This window comes from Notolepis coatsorum (genome assembly GCF_963971535.1).
Source record: "Notolepis coatsorum genome assembly, chromosome: 1".
Classification (NCBI taxonomy): domain Eukaryota; kingdom Metazoa; phylum Chordata; class Actinopteri; order Aulopiformes; family Paralepididae; genus Notolepis; species Notolepis coatsorum.
This window is the reverse complement of record NC_140165.1, coordinates 304,554,078-304,574,077: the sequence shown is the minus strand read 5'-3', so window position 1 is coordinate 304,574,077 and position 20,000 is coordinate 304,554,078. Positions and strand designations below refer to the sequence as shown.

At 49.3% G+C, this 20,000-nt stretch overlaps 1 protein-coding gene across 2 annotated transcripts in view; it reads right to left on the bottom strand.

Moving 5' to 3' along the window:
• Positions 1-20,000, bottom strand: part of dixdc1a (DIX domain containing 1a) — a 45,644-nt gene that overhangs the window by 9,735 nt on the left and 15,909 nt on the right. Inside the window, exons 4-9 of one of the 2 annotated variants that reach the window (XM_084313895.1) lie at positions 18,432-18,521; positions 17,310-17,363; positions 17,129-17,179; positions 14,196-14,300; positions 13,617-13,670; positions 13,425-13,517 (exon numbers count right to left, since the gene is read on the bottom strand). In XM_084313895.1, the coding sequence (XP_084170021.1) occupies positions 13,425-13,517; positions 13,617-13,670; positions 14,196-14,300; positions 17,129-17,179; positions 17,310-17,363; positions 18,432-18,521 (447 nt within the window). The remainder of the gene's footprint in view (positions 1-13,424; positions 13,518-13,616; positions 13,671-14,195; positions 14,301-17,128; positions 17,180-17,309; positions 17,364-18,431; positions 18,522-20,000) is intronic. The other variant, XM_084313896.1, reaches the window with a different exon arrangement.

Genomic DNA, 20,000 nt, shown 5'->3' with positions numbered 1-20,000 from the left:
GCATCAGGGTGTAACAGGGTGCTAGAGCATCAGGGTGTAACAGGGTGCTAAAGCATCAGGGTGTAACAGGGTGCTAAAGCATCAGGGTGTAACAGGGTGCTAAAGCATCAGGGGTGTAACAGGGTGCTAAAGGATCAGGGTGTAACGTAACAGGGTGCTAAAGCATCAGGGTGTAACAGGGTGCTAAAGCATCGGGGGTGTAACAGGGTGCTAAAGCATCAGGGGTGTAACAGGGTGCTAAAGCATCAGGGGTGTAACAGGGTGCTAAAGCATCAGGGGTGTAACAGGGTGCTAAAGCATCAGGGGTGTAACAGGGTGCTAAAGCATCAGGGGTGTAACAGGGTGCTAAAGCATCAGGGTGTAACAGGGTGCTAAAGCATCAGGGTGTAACAGGGTGCTAAAGCATCAGGGGTGTAACAGGGTGCTAAAGCATCAGAGGTGTAACAGGGTGCTAAAGCATCAGGGTGTAACAGGGTGCTAAAGCATCAGAGGTGTAACAGGGTGCTAAAGCATCGGGGGTGTAACAGGGTGCTAAAGCATCAGGGGTGTAACAGGGTGCTAAAGCATCAGGGTGTAACAGGGTGCTAAAGCATCAGGGGTGTAACAGGGTGCTAAAGCATCAGGGGTGTAACAGGGTGCTAAAGCATCAGGGGTGTAACAGGGTGCTAAAGCATCAGGGGTGTAACAGGGTGCTAAAGCATCAGGGTGTAACAGGGTGCTAAAGCATCAGGGGTGTAACAGGGTGCTAGAGCATCAGGGGTGTAACAGGGTGCTAAAGCATCAGGGTGTAACAGGGTGCTAAAGCATCAGGGGTGTAACAGGGTGCTAAAGGATCAGGGGTGTAACAGGGTGGTAAAGCATCAGGGGTGTAACAGGGTGCTAAAGCATCAGGGTGTAACAGGGTGCTAAAGCATCAGGGGTGTAACAGGGTGCTAAAGCATCAGGGGTGTAACAGGGTGCTAAAGCATCAGGGGTGTAACAGGGTGCTAAAGCATCAGGGTGTAACAGGGTGCTAAAGCATCAGGGGTGTAACAGGGTGCTAAAGCATCAGGGGTGTAACAGGGTGCTAAAGCATCAGGGTGTAACAGGGTGCTAAAGCATCAGGGTGTAACAGGGTGCTAAAGCATCAGGGGTGTAACAGGGTGGTAAAGCATCAGGGTGTAACAGGGTGGTAGAGCATCAGGGGTGTAACAGGGTGCTAAAGCATCAGGGGTGTAACAGGGTGCTAAAGCATCAGGGGTGTAACAGGGTGCTAAAGCATCAGGGGTGTAACAGGGTGCTAAAGCATCAGGGGTGTAACAGGGTGCTAAAGCATCAGGGGTGTAACAGGGTGCTAAAGCATCAGGGGTGTAACAGGGTGCTAAAGCATCAGGGGTGTAACAGGGTGCTAAAGCATCAGGGGTGTAACAGGGTGCTAAAGCATCAGGGTGTAACAGGGTGCTAAAGCATCAGGGGTGTAACAGGGTGCTAAAGCATCAGGGGTGTAACAGGGTGCTAAAGCATCAGGGGTGTAACAGGGTGCTAAAGCATCAGGGGTGTAACAGGGTGCTAAAGCATCAGGGGTGTAACAGGGTGCTAAAGCATCAGGGGTGTAACAGGGTGCTAGAGCATCAGGGGTGTAACAGGGTGCTAAAGCATCAGGGGTGTAACAGGGTGCTAGAGCATCAGGGGTGTAACAGGGTGCTAAAGCATCAGGGTGTAACAGGGTGCTAAAGCATCAGGGTGTAACAGGGTGCTAAAGCATCAGGGGTGTAACAGGGTGCTAAAGCATCAGGGTGTAACAGGGTGCTAAAGCATCAGGGGTGTAACAGGGTGCTAACGCATCAGGGGTGTAACAGGGTGCTAAAGCATCAGGGTGTAACAGGGTGCTAAAGCATCAGGGGTGTAACAGGGTGCTAGAGCATCAGAGGTGTAACAGGGTGCTAAAGCATCAGGGTGTAACAGGGTGCTAAAGCATCAGGGGTGTAACAGGGTGCTAAAGCATCAGGGGTGTAACAGGGTGCTAAAGCATCAGGGGTGTAACAGGGTGCTAAAGCATCAGGGGTGTAACAGGGTGCTAAAGCATCAGGGGTGTAACAGGGTGCTAAAGCATCAGGGGTGTAACAGGGTGCTAAAGCATCAGAGGTGTAACAGGGTGCTAAAGCATCAGGGGTGTAACAGGGTGCTAGAGCATCAGGGGTGTAACAGGGTGCTAAAGCATCAGGGGTGTAACAGGGTGCTAAAGCATCAGGGGTGTAACAGGGTGCTAAAGCATCAGGGGTGTAACAGGGTGGTAGAGCATCAGGGGTGTAACAGGGTGCTAGAGCATCAGGGTGTAACAGGGTGGTAGAGCATCAGGGGTGTAACAGGGTGCTAAAGCATCAGGGGTGTAACAGGGTGCTAAAGCATCAGGGGTGTAACAGGGTGCTAGAGCATCAGAGGTGTAACAGGGTGCTAAAGCATCAGGGTGTAACAGGGTGCTAAAGCATCAGGGGTGTAACAGGGTGCTAAAGCATCAGGGGTGTAACAGGGTGCTAAAGCATCAGAGGTGTAACAGGGTGCTAAAGCATCAGGGTGTAACAGGGTGCTAAAGCATCAGGGGTGTAACAGGGTGCTAAAGCATCAGGGGTGTAACAGGGTGCTAAAGCATCAGGGGTGTAACAGGGTGCTAAAGCATCAGGGGTGTAACAGGGTGCTAAAGCATCAGGGGTGTAACGGGGTGCTAAAGCATCAGGGGTGTAACAGGGTGGTAGAGCATCAGGGGTGTAACAGGGTGCTAAAGGATCAGGGGTGTAACAGGGTGCTAACGCATCAGGGGTGTAACGGGGTGCTAAAGCATCAGGGGTGTAACAGGGTGGTAGAGCATCAGGGGTGTAACAGGGTGCTAAAGCATCAGGGTGTAACAGGGTGCTAAAGCATCAGGGGTGTAACAGGGTGCTAAAGCATCAGGGGTGTAACAGGGTGCTAAAGCATCAGGGGTGTAACAGGGTGCTAAAGCATCAGGGGTGTAACAGGGTGCTAAAGCATCAGGGGTGTAACAGGGTGCTAGAGCATCAGGGGTGTAACAGGGTGCTAAAGCATCAGGGGTGTAACAGGGTGCTAGAGCATCAGGGGTGTAACTGGGTGCTAAAGCATCAGGGTGTAACAGGGTGGTAGAGCATCAGGGGTGTAACAGGGTGCTAAAGCATCAGGGGTGTAACAGGGTGCTAGAGCATCAGGGGTGTAACAGGGTGCTAAAGCATCAGGGGTGTAACAGGGTGCTAAAGCATCAGGGTGTAACAGGGTGGTAGAGCATCAGGGGTGTAACAGGGTGCTAAAGCATCAGGGCTGTAACAGGGTGCTAAAGCATCAGGGGTGTAACAGGGTGCTAAAGCATCAGGGGTGTAACAGGGTGCTAAAGCATCAGGGGTGTAACAGGGTGCTAAAGCATCAGGGGTGTAACAGGGTGCTAAAGCATCAGGGGTGTAACAGGGTGCTAAAGCATCAGGGGTGTAACAGGGTGCTAAAGCATCAGGGGTGTAACAGGGTGCTAAAGCATCAGAGGTGTAACAGGGTGCTAAAGCATCAGGGGTGTAACAGGGTGCTAAAGCATCAGGGGTGTAACAGGGTGCTAAAGCATCAGGGGTGTAACAGGGTGCTAAAGCATCAGGGGTGTAACAGGGTGCTAAAGCATCAGGGGTGTAACAGGGTGCTAAAGCATCAGGGGTGTAACAGGGTGCTAAAGCATCAGGGGTGTAACAGGGTGCTAAAGCATCAGGGGTGTAACAGGGTGCTAAAGCATCAGGGGTGTAACAGGGTGCTAAAGCATCAGGGGTGTAACAGGGTGCTAAAGCATCAGGGGTGTAACAGGGTGCTAAAGCATCAGAGGTGTAACAGGGTGCTAAAGCATCAGGGGTGTAACAGGGTGCTAAAGCATCAGAGGTGTAACAGGGTGCTAGAGCATCAGGGGTGTAACTGTAACAGGGTGCTAAAGCATCAGGGGTGTAACTGTAACAGGGTGCTAAAGCATCAGGGGTGTAACAGGGTGCTAAAGCATCAGGGTGTAACAGGGTGCTAAAGCATCAGGGGTGTAACTGTAACAGGGTGCTAAAGCATCAGGGGTGTAACAGGGTGCTAAAGCATCAGGGGTGTAACAGGGTGCTAAAGCATCAGGGTGTAACAGGGTGCTAAAGCATCAGGGGTGTAACAGGGTGCTAAAGCATCAGAGGTGTAACAGGGTGCTAAAGCATCAGGGGTGTAACAGGGTGCTAAAGCATCAGGGTGTAACAGGGTGCTAAAGCATCAGGGGTGTAACAGGGTGCTAGAGCATCAGGGGTGTAACTGTAACAGGGTGCTAAAGCATCAGGGGTGTAACAGGGTGCTAAAGCATCAGGGTGTAACAGGGTGCTAAAGCATCAGGGTGTAACAGGGTGCTAAAGCATCAGGGTGTAACAGGGTGCTAAAGCATCAGGGGTGTAACAGGGTGCTAGAGCATCAGGGGTGTAACTGTAACAGGGTGCTAAAGCATCAGGGGTGTAACAGGGTGCTAAAGCATCAGGGTGTAACAGGGTGCTAAAGCATCAGGGTGTAACAGGGTGCTAAAGCATCAGGGTGTAACGGGGTGCTAAAGCATCAGGGGTGTAACAGGGTGCTAAAGCATCAGGGGTGTAACAGGGTGCTAAAGCATCAGGGGTGTAACAGGGTGCTAAAGCATCAGGGGTGTAACAGGGTGCTAAAGCATCAGGGGTGTAACAGGGTGCTAGAGCATCAGGGGTGTAACAGGGTGCTAAAGCATCAGGGGTGTAACAGGGTGCTAAAGCATCATGGTGTAACAGGGTGCTAAAGCATCAGGGTGTAACAGGGTGCTAGAGCATCAGGGGTGTAACAGGGTGCTAAAGGATCAGGGGTGTAACAGGGTGCTAAAGCATCAGGGGTGTAACAGGGTGCTAAAGCATCAGAGGTGTAACAGGGTGCTAAAGCATCAGAGGGGTGTAACAGGGTGCTAGAGCATCAGGGGTGTAACAGGGTGCTAAAGCATCAGAGGGGTGTAACAGGGTGCTAAAGCATCAGGGGTGTAACGGGGTGCTAAAGCATCAGGGGTGTAACAGGGTGCTAGAGCATCAGGGGTGTAACGGGGTGCTAAAGCATCAGGGGTGTAACGGGGTGCTAAAGCATCAGGGGTGTAACAGGGTGCTAGAGCATCAGGGGTGTAACAGGGTGCTAAAGCATCAGGGGTGTAACAGGGTGCTAAAGCATCAGAGGGGTGTAACAGGGTGCTAAAGCATCAGGGTGTAACAGGGTGCTAAAGCATCAGGGGTGTAACAGGGTGCTAGAGCATCAGGGGTGTAACGGGGTGCTAGAGCATCAGGGGTGTAACAGGGTGCTAAAGCATCAGAGGTGTAACATGGTGCTAAAGCATCAGGGGTGTAACGGGGTGCTAGAGCATCAGAGGTGTAACGGGGTGCTAAAGCATCAGGGGTGTAACGGGGTGCTAAAGCATCAGAGGTGTAACAGGGTGCTAAAGGATCAGGGGTGTAACAGGGTGCTAAAGCATCAGGGTGTAACAGGGTGCTAAAGCATCAGGGGTGTAACAGGGTGCTAAAGCATCAGGGGTGTAACAGGGTGCTAAAGCATCAGGGTGTAACAGGGTGCTAAAGCATCAGGGTGTAACAGGGTGCTAAAGCATCAGAGGTGTAACAGGGTGCTAAAGGATCAGGGGTGTAACAGGGTGCTAAAGCATCAGGGGTGTAACAGGGTGCTAAAGCATCAGGGTCAGCATGCTGAGTGAGCCATTAAGAGCCTGCCCTGTTTAAAAGCAGAGGTCCACACTGTGTTGAAGTCACTCTGTACTGGGCTCTGTTAAGGAAGGACAGGACACTCTCACTGAGAAACATTGCTTTATACTGAAAACTAGGGTAAGCCATTTTAAGTTTATTAGTGAATCTTAAAAGTGAGGAACCAGCTGACTTGATTAAAGGGGCGTGTTTAAAACGGCCATTTTGTTTAGTTAAGTGCCCCCATTAAGGGACTGTTTCCTGTTTACTAGTAGCATCTGATTTGCTGAGTGAGCCATTAAGAGCCTGCCCTGTTTAAAAGCAGAGGTCCACACTGTGTTGAAGTCACTCTGTACTGGGCTCTGTTAAGGAAGGACAGGACACTCTCACTGAGAAACATTGCTTTATACTGAAAACTAGGGTAAGCCATTTTAAGTTTATTAGTAAATCTTAAAAGTGAGGAACCAGCTGACTTGATTAAAGGGGCGTGTTTAAAACGGCCATTTTGTTTTGTTAAGTGCCCCCATTAAGGGACTGTTTCCTGTTTACTAGTAGCATCTGATTTGCTGAGTGAGCCATTAAGAGCCTGCCCTGTTTAAAAGCAGAGGTCCACACTGTGTTGAAGTCACTCTGTACTGGGCTCTGTTAAGGAAGGACAGGACACTCTCACTGAGAAACATTGCTTTATACTGAAAACTAGGGTAAGCCATTTTAAGTTTATTAGTGAATCTTAAAAGTGAGGAACCAGCTGACTTGATTAAAGGGGCGTGTTTAAAACTGCCATTTTGTTTTGTTAAGTGCCCCCATTAAGGGCCAGGTGTTAAGACAGCACTAATTAGTGATAGTGATTTAAAGGCTTGCTGGTGTAGCGTCAGCGAAGCGTCGAGAAACGAAGAGGGACAAAGAGGAGGAGTTATCCTGGAGTTCACCGCCGAGGGATCCACCGATCCACCCAGTGCTAAGTACACCATAATCCTATATTTCCCTCCCACACTGCTATTTCTCTACTTCCTCCCTGCCACTCTCGACAATACAATGTGTCTCATACCTATATCCACAATCTGCTCCTCCAGAACTGACTCTACCCATCCACGACAGTTTGCTAGTAACCCGGCTAATCTCTCCTACCCTCCTACAGCCACTAATACACCTGTCACAGTACGGGGAGGCTTATGGAATTGTCAATCAGCAGTCAAGAAAGCTGACTTCATTACTGCCTACGCCCATAGTCTAAATCTGCAGCTCCTGGCTCTAACTGAGACCTGGATAACCCCCAATAACTCATCAACACCTGCAGCATTATCTACAAACTATAACTTCACTCACACACCTCGACCTTCCAGACGGGGTGGAGGCACTGCCCTCATGACATCTCCTTCATGGGCTACAAACGTAACACCACTCCCAGAACTGTCACTCTCCTCTCTCGAATATCATGCAGTATCTGTCTCTAATCCTTTCAATCTCACCATTGTTACACTCTACCGCCCTCCAGGTCCGCTCGATCACTTCACAGATGAGCTGGACATGCTTCTTAGCTCCTTACCGGAAGATGGTACCCCTCTCCTTCTACTGGGCGACTTCAACCTGCCTGACTCATCTCAGTCAGTCATAGTAGTCTCCCTCCTACAATCGTTTGACCTGACTCCCACTGCCATGCCTCCCACCCACAAAGCAGGCAACTCCTTGGATCTCATATTTTCCCGTAACTCCAGCATCATTAACACCACGGTAACTCCCCTACATGTATCTGACCATTCCTTCATATCCTTCTCACTAACTCTCATGCTTAACCGAAAGGTCTTCACCCCAACTCAAACAGTCTCACTCAGACGCAACCTGCCCTCCCTATCCCCCTCCACCCTCTCCTCTGACATACTATCCGCTCTACCTTTGAGTGACACCTTCTCTGCTCTCTCCACAGAGATGGCAACCTCCACCCTCCTTTCAGCCCTGGCAACCTCCTTCGACAAGCTCTGTCCCCTCGTTGAGAAACCTGCCCGCCGTTCCCCACCCAGTCCATGGCTGACAGATCCAGTGAGAGAACAAAGACAGGTCCTGAGAGCAGCTGAAAGGAAGTATAGAAAGTCACGCCTCACTGCTGACATCGACACATATCACAACCTCTTGTTAACATTCTCCAAAACCATCACTAATGCCAAAGCTTCTTTCTTCCACCATAGGATCGAGGCCTCTGCCAAGAATCTTCGCAAACTGCATGCTACCATGTCCTCCCTCCTCACTCCCCCCCCACCCCCCCCTCCCTCATCTTTCTCTGCCGAAGACTTTGCGATCTTCTTTGAGGAAAAAGTGGAGAACATCCGCAGCTCCTTCTCCCAACCCCCACCCATTCCAAATGCTGAATCGAGAACCTCATCCTTCACTCTGTCATCTTTCTCTCCCATTACAGAAGCAGAGACCCTGACACTGGTAACGTCAAACCGTCCGACTACTTGCCAGCTGGACCAGCTACCCTCCCCACTCCTCCAGACCATAGCACCAGACATCCTCCCATTCCTAACTGCAACCATCAACTCCTCACTCAACTCGGGGGTGGTCCCCACCTCCCTAAAACAAGCCAGAGTCACGCCGCTCATAAAAAAACCAACCCTGAACCCTACTGTCATAGGCAACTACCGTCCTGTCTCTCTTCTCTCCTTCCTTTCTAAAACACTTGAACGTGCTGTATCCAACCAACTTACTACTTATCTCTTACAGAATGACCTCCTAGACCCTAATCAGTCAGGCTTCAGGACTGGTCACTCCACAGAGACAGCCCTCATTGCGGTCACAGAGGCACTTCACTTAGCAAAAGCGAAAGGCCTCTCCTCTGTCCTGATTCTCCTAGATCTATCTGCAGCCTTCGACACAGTCAACCACCAGATCCTCCTTGCGGCCCTCGCAGGAATGGGAGTGGCTGGCTCTGCGCTGACATGGCTGTCATCATACCTCAATGACCGCTCCTACCAAGTGTCATGGAGAGGGACCCTGTCGGCCACCCGCCCCCTGCGGACGGGTGTCCCCCAGGGCTCGGTTTTAGGACCCCTTCTCTTCTCCCTCTACACTAAATCACTGGGTAACATTATCACGTCTCATGGCTTCTCCTACCATTGTTATGCCGACGATACTCAACTCTTCCTCTCCTTCCCTCCCTCAGATATCCACGTCTCTGTGCGGATCTCGGCCTGTCTGTCCGACATCTCAGCCTGGATGACGTCCAACCACCTCAAACTGAACCTAAGCAAAACAGAATTGCTCCACCTGCCGGCCAAATCCTCCCCCCTAACCGACCTTTCAATCACAGTCGAGAATGCAGCTGTGACTGCGTCCCCGACCGCCAAGAACCTTGGTGTTGTCCTCGACGACCAGTTGAACTTCTCTGCTCACATCGCAGCGACGACCAGAACCTGCCGATTCCTCCTGAGCAACGTCAGAAGGATACGCCCCTTCCTGACAAAAGAAGCCACCCAACTCCTCGTCCAATCAACAGTCATCTCCCGCCTCGACTACTGCAATGCACTGCTCGCTGGCCTCCCGGCCACTGCCACTAAGCCTCTTCAACTCATTCAGAACGCAGCGGCCCGCCTGATCTCAAACCTACCGAAGTCGGCCCATGTCACCCCACTTCTTAGGGACCTGCACTGGCTCCCCATTGCTGCACGAATCCGCTTCAAGGCCCTCGACCTAGCATACCGTGCGGCAAAGGGAACCGCTCCCGCCTACCTCCGGTCAATGGTCTCTAACTACACACCCTCAAGACCCCTACGCTCTGCATCTTCTGGCCGCCTCAGACCTACTCCTATCCAAGCTCCGGGAGGGTCATCAAAGAGAAGTCGCCTATTCTCAGTCCTTGCCCCACAATGGTGGAATGAACTACCCACCCCAGTTAGGACAGCCGAATCACGTCCAATCTTTCGCCGTCGACTAAAGACGCACTTCTTCAACCATTATCTGAATTAAAAAAAAAGAAAAAAAAAAAAAAAAAAAAAAAAAAAAAATCTAACCCTAACTAACCGTACTGTCATGCACTTGTCCTAATAAACTAACCTACACTGTAGCACTCAACACTTTGATGAACATTGTTACTCAGCTGATAGAGTTGTGCCCTTCCTGATGGCTTGTCGTACAGAACTTGTAAGTCGCTTTGGATAAAAGCGTCAGCTAAATGACTAAATGTAAATGTAAATGTAAATGTGTAACAGGGTGCTAAAGCATCAGGGGTGTAACAGGGTGCTAAAGCATCAGGGGTGTAACAGGGTGCTAAAGCATCAGGGGTGTAACAGGGTGCTAAAGCATCAGGGGTGTAACAGGGTGCTAAAGCATCAGGGGTGTAACAGGGTGCTAAAGCATCAGGGGTGTAACAGGGTGCTAAAGCATCAGGGTGTAACAGGGTGCTAAAGCATCAGGGGTGTAACAGGGTGCTAAAGCATCAGGGGTGTAACAGGGTGCTAAAGCATCAGGGGTGTAACAGGGTGCTAGAGCATCAGGGGTGTAACAGGGTGCTAAAGCATCAGGGGTGTAACAGGGTGCTAAAGCATCAGGGGTGTAACAGGGTGCTAAAGCATCAGGGGTGTAACAGGGTGCTAAAGCATCAGGGGTGTAACAGGGTGCTAGAGCATCAGGGTGTTGTAACAGGGTGCTAAAGCATCAGGGGTGTAACGGGGTGCTAAAGCATCAGGGGTGTAACAGGGTGCTAAAGCATCAGGGGTGTAACAGGGTGCTAAAGCATCAGAGGTGTAACGGGGTGCTAAAGCATCAGGGGTGTAACAGGGTGCTAAAGCATCAGGGGTGTAACAGGGTGCTAAAGCATCAGGGGTGTAACAGGGTGCTAAAGCATCAGGGGTGTAACAGGGTGCTAAAGCATCAGGGGTGTAACAGGGTGCTAGAGCATCAGGGGTGTAACGGGGTGCTAAAGCATCAGGGGTGTAACAGGGTGCTAAAGCATCAGGGGTGTAACAGGGTGCTAAACCACCAGGGGTGTAACAGGGTGCTAGAGCATCAGGGTGTAACAGGGTGGTAGAGCATCAGGGGGGGTGTAACAGGGTGCTAGAGCATCAGGGGGGTGTAACAGGGTGGTAGAGCATCAGGGGTGTAACAGGGTGCTAAAGCATCAGGGGTGTAACAGGGTGCTAAAGCATCAGGGTGTAACAGGGTGCTAAAGCATCAGGGGTGTAACAGGGTGCTAAACCACCAGGGGTGTAACAGGGTGCTAAAGCATCAGGGGTGTAACAGGGTGCTAAAGCATCAGGGTGTAACAGGGTGCTAAAGCATCAGGGTGTAACAGGGTGGTAAAGCATCAGGGGTGTAACAGGGTGCTAAAGCATCAGGGGTGTAACAGGGTGCTAAAGCATCAGGGGTGTAACAGGGTGCTAGAGCATCAGGGGTGTAACAGGGTGCTAAAGCATCAGGGGTGTAACAGGGTGCTAGAGCATCAGGGTGTAACAGGGTGGTAGAGCATCAGGGGGGTGTAACAGGGTGCTAGAGCATCAGGGGGGTGTAACAGGGTGGTAGAGCATCAGGGGTGTAACAGGGTGCTAAAGCATCAGGGGTGTAACAGGGTGCTAAAGCATCAGGGTGTAACAGGGTGCTAAACCACCAGGGGTGTAACAGGGTGCTAAAGCATCAGGGGTGTAACAGGGTGCTAAAGCATCAGGGTGTAACAGGGTGCTAAAGCATCAGGGTGTAACAGGGTGGTAAAGCATCAGGGGTGTAACAGGGTGCTAAAGCATCAGGGGTGTAACAGGGTGCTAAAGCATCAGGGGTGTAACAGGGTGCTAGAGCATCAGGGGTGTAACAGGGTGCTAAAGGATCAGGGGTGTAACAGGGTGCTAGAGCATCAGCGGTGTAACAGGGTGCTAAAGCATCAGGGTGTAACAGGGTGGTAAAGCATCAGGGTGTAACAGGGTGCTAAAGCATCAGGGTGTAACAGGGTGCTAAAGCATCAGGGGTGTAACAGGGTGCTAAAGCATCAGGGTGTAACAGGGTGCTAGAGCATCAGGGGTGTAACAGGGTGCTAAAGCATCAGGGGTGTAACAGGGTGCTAGAGCATCAGGGTGTAACAGGGTGCTAAAGCATCAGGGGTGTAACAGGGTGCTAAAGCATCAGGGGTGTAACAGGGTGCTAAAGCATCAGAGGTGTAACAGGGTGCTAGAGCATCAGGGTGTAACAGGGTGCTAAAGCATCAGGGTGTAACAGGGTGCTAAAGCATCAGGGGTGTAACAGGGTGCTAAAGCATCAGGGGTGTAACAGGGTGCTAAAGCATCAGAGGTGTAACAGGGTGCTAGAGCATCAGGGTGTAACAGGGTGCTAAAGCATCAGGGGTGTAACAGGGTGCTAAAGCATCATCAGGGGTGTAACAGGGTGCTAAAGCATCAGGGGTGTAACAGGGTGCTAAAGCATCATCAGGGGTGTAACAGGGTGCTAAAGCATCAGGGTGTAACAGGGTGCTAGAGCATCAGCGGTGTAACAGGGTGCTAGAGCATCAGGGGTGTAACAGGGTGGTAAAGGATCAGGGGTGTAACAGGGTGCTAAAGCATCAGGGGTGTAACAGGGTGCTAAAGCATCAGGGGTGTAACAGGGTGCTAAAGCATCAGGGTGTAACAGGGTGCTAAAGCATCAGGGTGTAACAGGGTGCTAGAGCATCAGGGGTGTAACGGGGTGCTAGAGCATCAGGGGTGTAACAGGGTGCTAAAGCATCAGGGGTGTAACAGGGTGCTAAAGCATCAGGGGTGTAACAGGGTGCTAAAGCATCAGGGTGTAACAGGGTGCTAAAGCATCAGGGGTGTAACAGGGTGCTAAAGCATCAGGGGTGTAACAGGGTGCTAAAGCATCAGGGGTGTAACAGGGTGCTAAAGCATCAGGGGTGTAACAGGGTGCTAAAGGATCAGGGGTGTAACAGGGTGCTAAAGCATCAGGGGTGTAACAGGGTGCTAAAGCATCAGGGGTGTAACAGGGTGCTAAAGCATTTTTGAGGTCACGATTCGATTCGATTCTTAAATTCTTTATCCGTTCAAATGTATTCATACCGCAGAGTTACAGAGCTCTGATGATAGATGATATTATACACGTAAAACACAGTTTTGGCTTTGGCTCAATAAAATCTTTATAATTGATTTTTATTTTGTTTAATTTCATAAAACAATGAAAATTAGCCAAAAAGAGAAACCAGTTTTAAATTCCGATACACCCGTGTCGAAGGTTCATTCTCTTTTTTTTCTTCGAATGTTCCACTTTTGTATTCAGTTCCGATTTGAATACCGTTTATGTCACAAATGTATCAGTACTAAATACCTATATGTCCCTATGCCATAAATGTCATGTATGTTGTGTGTGTCATAAATGTCACTATGAATTGAAAATGGGGGACCCTGATGGAAACAAGACAAACGTCTTTCTCTGGTCTGCATCCCCTTAACAATTGTATGTATTGAGCCGTACTGTATTGTACCCATTCTGCAATCTGTTAAATAAAGTTTTCATTCATTCATTCATTCATTCATTCACACCCCTAGTAGCCGCTCGGCACAGACCGCTACACCCCTAGTAGCCGCTCGGCACAGACCGCTACACCCCTAGTAGCCGCTACACCCCTAGTAGCCGCTCGGCACAGACCGCTACACCCCTAGTAGCCGCTCGGTACAGACCGCTACACCCCTAGTAGCCGCTCGGCGCCGACACTGGTTCCGCTCGTACCCGTCTGCGGCTGACTTCGTGCGGCCTGTGCTGGGCGTCGTCGAGCTTCTGTTGCTGTTGATGCAACAGCCTCTCTTTCTTCCCAAGCTGCTGCTGGAAGGGAAGACATGCGGGGTGAGTCACTCTCCCTCCACGGTCTGCATCACCTCCACAGTAAACACACCAAGCCAGTGAAAACACCCCCAAGATTACCTCGTATTCACTGAGTAATTTGTTCCGATCGCTCAGCTTCCGCTTCAGCTCGGCCTGCGGAGGTAAAACAGTGTCCACAGTGTGTTTAGATGGACATGTAACGCGATGTGATTACAACAAATAGTAACTGTGATTTATTATCGTTATTGTGAGAATGAAAATATAGACTTGATTAGCCTACTGATTTACTCAAGAAACATGTTCACATTTTATTAATTGTAGGATTATGGACATAAATGTCATTTTTATTTGAAAAATAATGGTTAATCATGGTGGTATACGATCGTAATAACATTATTGAAATTGCAATCAATATCAAATTAAATTGGAGGCAAAATTATTGAAAGCAATTGGATTACAGAAGCAGAAAGCAGTTGGTGTAATCCAATGGATTACATTAACGATCACAATTTTCATCTGATAATCAGTCATCTGTCACGGATTACATTTTAAACAAGTAACCTTCCCAACTCACATCCACGTGATGTGGAGAGTGGTGCTAATGAGCGCTATACCGGTCTCCCGTTAGGAAAGCGCTATAGGTGGACCTGGTCAAAGATAATTGTCCTCTGGACTCACGTTCTCCCCCTCCAGCTGGTCCCTGGCCAAGCTGCACCTCAGGAGCTCCTGCTTCTGCTGCAGCACCGCGTCCTCCTGCACGGACATGCGCTGCTGCAGAGCATCCTAATGAGGGGAGGGGAGCGGGAGGAGAGAGGGAGGGGAGAGGGGAGAGGGAGAGAGAGGGGAGGGAGAGGGGAGAGGAGAGGGAGAGGGAGGGGAGAGGAGAGGGAGGGGAGAGGAGAGAGGGAGGAGAGGAGAGGGAGAGGAGAGGAGAGGGAGAGGGAGAGGGAGAGGGAGAGGGAGAGGAGAGGAGAGGAGAGGAGAGGAGAGGAGAGGAGAGGAGAGGAGAGGAGAGGAGAGGAGAGGAGAGGAGAGGAGAGGAGAGGAGAGGAGAGGAGAGGAGAGGAGGGGAGAGGGAGAGGGAGAGGGAGAGGAGAGGGAGAGGAGGAGATGAAAGGCTGCTCCGTACAGAGGCACACTGCTCCTGGCTAGCATATAGATACACACACAAACACACAGCCAGGAGTATTCTTATCTGACATGAAGCAAGAAAAGAAAAGAAAAGGATGCTAGCTACCTCAGTCAGGGCTGTCATGCTGCCTCGGTCTCAGTCAGGGCTGTCATGCTACCTCTGTCAGGGCTGTCATATTACCTCGGTCTCAGTCAGGGCTGTCATGCTGCCTCGGTCAGGGCTGTCATATTACCTCAGTCTGTCAGGGCTGTCATGCTGCCTCAGTCAGGGCTGTCATGCTACCTCGGTCAGGGCTGTCATGCTACCTCAGTCAGGGCTGTCATGCTACCTCAGTCAGGGCTGTCATGCTACCTCAGTCAGGGCTGTCATGCTACCTCAGTCTCAGTCAGGGCTGTCATGTTACCTCAGTCAGGGCTGTCATGCTACCTCAGTCAGGGCTGTCATGCTGCCTCAGTCAGGGCTGTCATGCTACCTCGGTCAGGCTGCTGCTGCGGTCAGGCAAGCGATACCGGAGTCTTAAGGCGAGCACAGAAAGACTCAGAAGAAGCTTCTATCCCCAGGCCATCAGGCTGCTAAACGAACAATAAACACTATGCAACAACCATCAAATGCACACAGCACACACACCCACACGCACACACTCACTTAAACAAACAACACACTGCAGCACCCACTCTCCACACTTTAGATCACACAAACACACTTTATATTTATTGATAAAGGATTTGCACTACAACTCGTACACCTACTGTAAATTGTACCTAAATTGCACCTCATCCTATTTCTGCCTTGCACTATATAGTATTGTATATTAGTACACTACACAGTATTGTATATTATATGGTAACTCAGTTACGTCTACTCTGCATCGAACATTGTACATATGTCTATACTGAACACTGTGACCTAATTTTTTTACTTCTAATTTACATGCTATACTATGTTATTTTATTTCATACTTATCTTGTCTTGCACAGTCTCTGGAGCGTAACAGTAAGAAGCATTTTGTATAAAAGTATTCTGTACTTCTGTATGACAACTATTAAAGAAACTTGAAACTTGAACTTGAAACTTGAGGGCTGTCATGCTACCTCAGTCAGGGCTGTCATGCTACCTCAGTCAGGGCTGTCATGCTGCCTCAGTCAGGGCTGTCATGCTACCTCAGTCAGGGCTGTCATGCTACCTCAGTCTCAGTCAGGGCTGTCATGTTACCTCAGTCAGAGCTGTCATGCTACCTCGGTCAGGGCTGTCATGCTACCTCAGTCAGGGCTGTCATGCTACCTCAGTCAGGGCTGTCATGCTACCTCAGTCAGGGCTGTCATGCTACCTCTGTCAGGGCTGTCATGCTACTTCTGTCAGGGCTGTCATGCTACCTCAGTCAGGGCTGTCATGCTACCTCTGTCAGGGCTGTCATGCTACCTCTGTCAGGGCTGTCATGCTACCTCAGTCTCATACACAGGCTATTGGGATGTAGGCCACTGAATGACAATTATTAGTGATTAACCTAGTAGGTACCAAGTGCTAGACCATAGTATGTATTTAAAACGAATAACCCTATTGGATTACACTACACAACACTTGTAATGGGAGCCATTAGATTGCCGCCGGCAATGAGAATGCTTGCGTTTGGCAAAGCTTAACAAACTATTTATTTACTATTAATTATGTTTAAAAATATCAACAAAACCACTGCTTCAATGTATTCTCTTGTACGTGTTCTGTTAAAACCCTGTTTTTATAGACAGTTTCACTCGAATTCTGTTGCTAGGGAATCATTTTAAAAGGACCCAAGTGTATCTCCTGTCAGTTGTTGTATTAGCCATTTTAAATTATTATATGCGGCGACGGTTATTCAGTGAGAAAAGTCTAAACGTGAAATGTCTAAATGAGCAGATTCTTTTGGCACCACTGGCTCTACTCCCCGCCAGTGATGCCAGTAACTAGTTACTAAGTAACTAGTTACTCTAATCTGATTACTTTTTTCAGTAAATAGTCATCTAACTTGTTACTTTTTACAAGCCAGTAATCTGATTACAGTTACTTTTCCAAGTGGCTGTGAGTTACTATTTAGTTACTATCTCATAATGCTGATGATAAGAGAGCCAGGGGTACAGTCAGCTAGGCCGGAGATGGCCTGATGGCTGATCACGTCTCATGATGACCTGTCTGAGCAGCCAATCATGATTTATGACATTATGCACTTTCAATAAAGCATTATAAAACAATAAAAAAAAATAAACTGTTGTCATTCTTGTGGCAGCAGCAGGGGGGGGACGACGACGACTTCGTAACCTAGTTATCAAGTAATCAGTAAATTAACTAGATTACTTTTTAAAGGAGTAATCAGTCATCAGTAATCAGATTATTTTTACAAGTAATCTGTGGCATCACTACTCCCCGCCCACCACTCCAATCTGTGCACACGCGGCAGACAAAGACAAAGAGTAGGAGGGCTGGATCGTTCCTGGAGTGGACTTACCTTGATGGCCTGCAGGTGGCGCGCCTCCTGCTTGTGCCTCAGGAGTTCCCTCTTGAGAGCCAGAAGGATGAGCAGAGAGAGAGAGAGAGACAGCGACAGGTTTGGTTAGAGAGGAGGAGGAGGGGCCCCTTGGCTCGGATAGCGGGCCGCAGGCAGACCTAATTACTTTCACTCACTGTACCTTCAGATCCAGGGCCTCCTCCATGCTTTGGTCCAGACGACTGCGGATTAGAACCTTGAAAGGCGGAGTGGATGAGCGGATGAGGCAGGGCGGATGACCGGCGTGATGAGAGAAGGGAGGAGGGGGAAATGTCAGAGCTTATTAAGGAACAACTGGCCCCGGTGTGACAATGTTCTCTACTCTGTACCTCACACAGACGCATGTTCCTCTGTTCTCTACTCTGTACCTCACACAGAGACGTGTTCCTTTGTTCTCTACTCTGTACCTCACACAGAGACATGTTCCTTTGTTCTCTACTCTGTACCTCACACAGACGCATGTTCCTCTGTTCTCTACTCTGTACCTCACACAGAGACGTGTTCCTTTGTTCTCTACTCTGTACCTCACACAGAGACATGTTCCTTTGTTCTCTACTCTGTACCTCACACAGACGCATGTTCCTCTGTTCTCTACTCTGTACCTCACACAGACGCATGTTCCTCTGTTCTCTACTCTGTACCTCACACAGAGTGGCAAACAAACAAGTGCTGTTTTATACAGGAGAGGGGAGAGAGGAGAGAGGAGAGAGGGGAGAGAGAGGAGAGGAGAGAGGAGAGAGGAGAGAGATAGGGGAGAGGAGAGACAGTGAAGAGAGAGGGAGGAAAAGAGAGAGAGAGGGGAGAGGAGAAAGAGAGGAGATAATAGATGGGAGAGGAGAGAGAGGGGGGAGAGGAGAGGAGGAAGAGAGAGGAAATGAGAGAAGAGAGAGGGGAGATGATAGGAGAGAGATAGAGAGAAGAGAGAGGAGAGATAGGAGGAGAGAGAGAAGAGGAGAGAGGAGGAGAGGAGATGAGAGAGAGGAGAGAGAGAAGAGGAGATGAGACATGGAGTGAGAAAGAGAGAGGAGAGATAGGAGAGAGAGAGAGAGAAGAAGAGAGAGGGGGAGAGGAGATGAGAGAGAGGAGAGAGAGGAGAGGAGATGAGACATGGAGTGAGAAAGAGAGGAGAGATAGGAGAGAGAAGAGGAGACAGAGTGAGAAAGATAGGAGAGATAGGAGTAAGGAGAGAGGAGGAGAGAGGAGGAGGAGATAGGTGAGAGAGAGAGAGAGGACAGAGAGAGGGAGATACATAGAGATACAGTACCAGCTGCTGTTCTGTATTAGCTCGGTTCTCCCCGAAGTTCACGGAGCCGTCTTGCTCGTCCTCTGGGAGGGAGCCGTGCAGCAGCAGGGCCTGGAGTCAATCACACACACACACACACACACACACACACACACACACACACACACACACACACACACACGCACACACGCACACACACACACACGCACACGTTAAGGCCTGTAGACCACACTGGCCACACTGAGAGAGAGAGAGAAGCTGTGTCTCTCCATCTCCGTCACTTACTTACCCCCCTAATCCAAGGACTAACTGATCCGGATCCCTTCATACAGAGAGATATGGATCGACAGTCTCACCTACTTATACTTAACAGAGCAGAGCAGAGCAGACAGCCGCCAACCTGAACGAGACACAGACACTATAGCGTGGGGTTTGTTGTGTAGTTAGTAGGCTGGCGTGATCAGTGGCCTTGAAAGCATCGGGTGGAGGGGGTGATTAAGTTAATCACTTGAATGCAAGGAGCCTCTGTAAAATCTCCCCGTGGAGGATTCAGAAGCCTTTTTACCTAAAGTACGGATTAGAATACAGTGATTTGATGGAGAGTTAATCATTATCATGTCAAAAGAAGACTTCATATCAAATATATATTTAGCTAAACTATACCGGTATATAGTAAGAACTGTTTGACTCTTAACTACTGGACCCTGCACAGACCCTGGCACAAGGACTGACGCATCACTCATTAATTTACTAACACCGTAGATCTTATTTGTATACCCATATTTTATATTTATTGATAATATTAAACTTAATCTGTTTACTTATACTAGGGTAGACTCAGTATGGAGTATTGCACATTGTACAGACTTAGTATATGTACACATTGTACAGCACATTGTATATATCTGTACATGGGGTTGACGTATACAGTATGGTACCAGGATGGGCTGTAGGCCTACATACGCGCATTGTGTTATTATTATCAATAGAGCATATGTCTCACCTGTCCGGCTAACCCTTTCACTACCACACTGCAGAAGGTGACTGTAACCGTCTGTAGTGTGGTAGTGAAAGGGTTAACCGTCTGTAGTGTGGTAGTGAAAGGTTAACCTTCTGTAGTGTGGTAGTGAAAGGTTAACCATCTGTAGTGTGGTAGTAAAATGGTTAACCTTCTGTAGTGTGGTAGTGAAAGGTTAACCTTCTGTAGTGTGGTAGTGAAATGGTTAACCGTCTGTAGTGTGGTAGTAAAAGGTTAACGGTCTGTAGTGTGGTAGTGAAAAGGTTAACCATCTGTAGTGTGGTAGTAAAAGGTTAACCGTCTGTAGTGTGGTAGTGAAAGGTTAACCGTCTGTAGTGTGGTAGTAAAAGGTTAACCGTCTGTAGTGTGGTAGTGAAAAGTTAACCGTCTGTAGTGTGGTAGTAAAAGGTTAACCGTCTGTAGTGTGGTAGTGAAAAGTTAACCTTCTGCAGTGTTGTAGTGAAAGGTTAACCTTCTGTAGTGTGGTAGTGAAAGGTTAACCATCTGTAGTGTGGTAGTGAAAGGTTAACCTTCTGCAGTGTGGTAGTGAAAGTGTTAACCTTCTGTAGTGT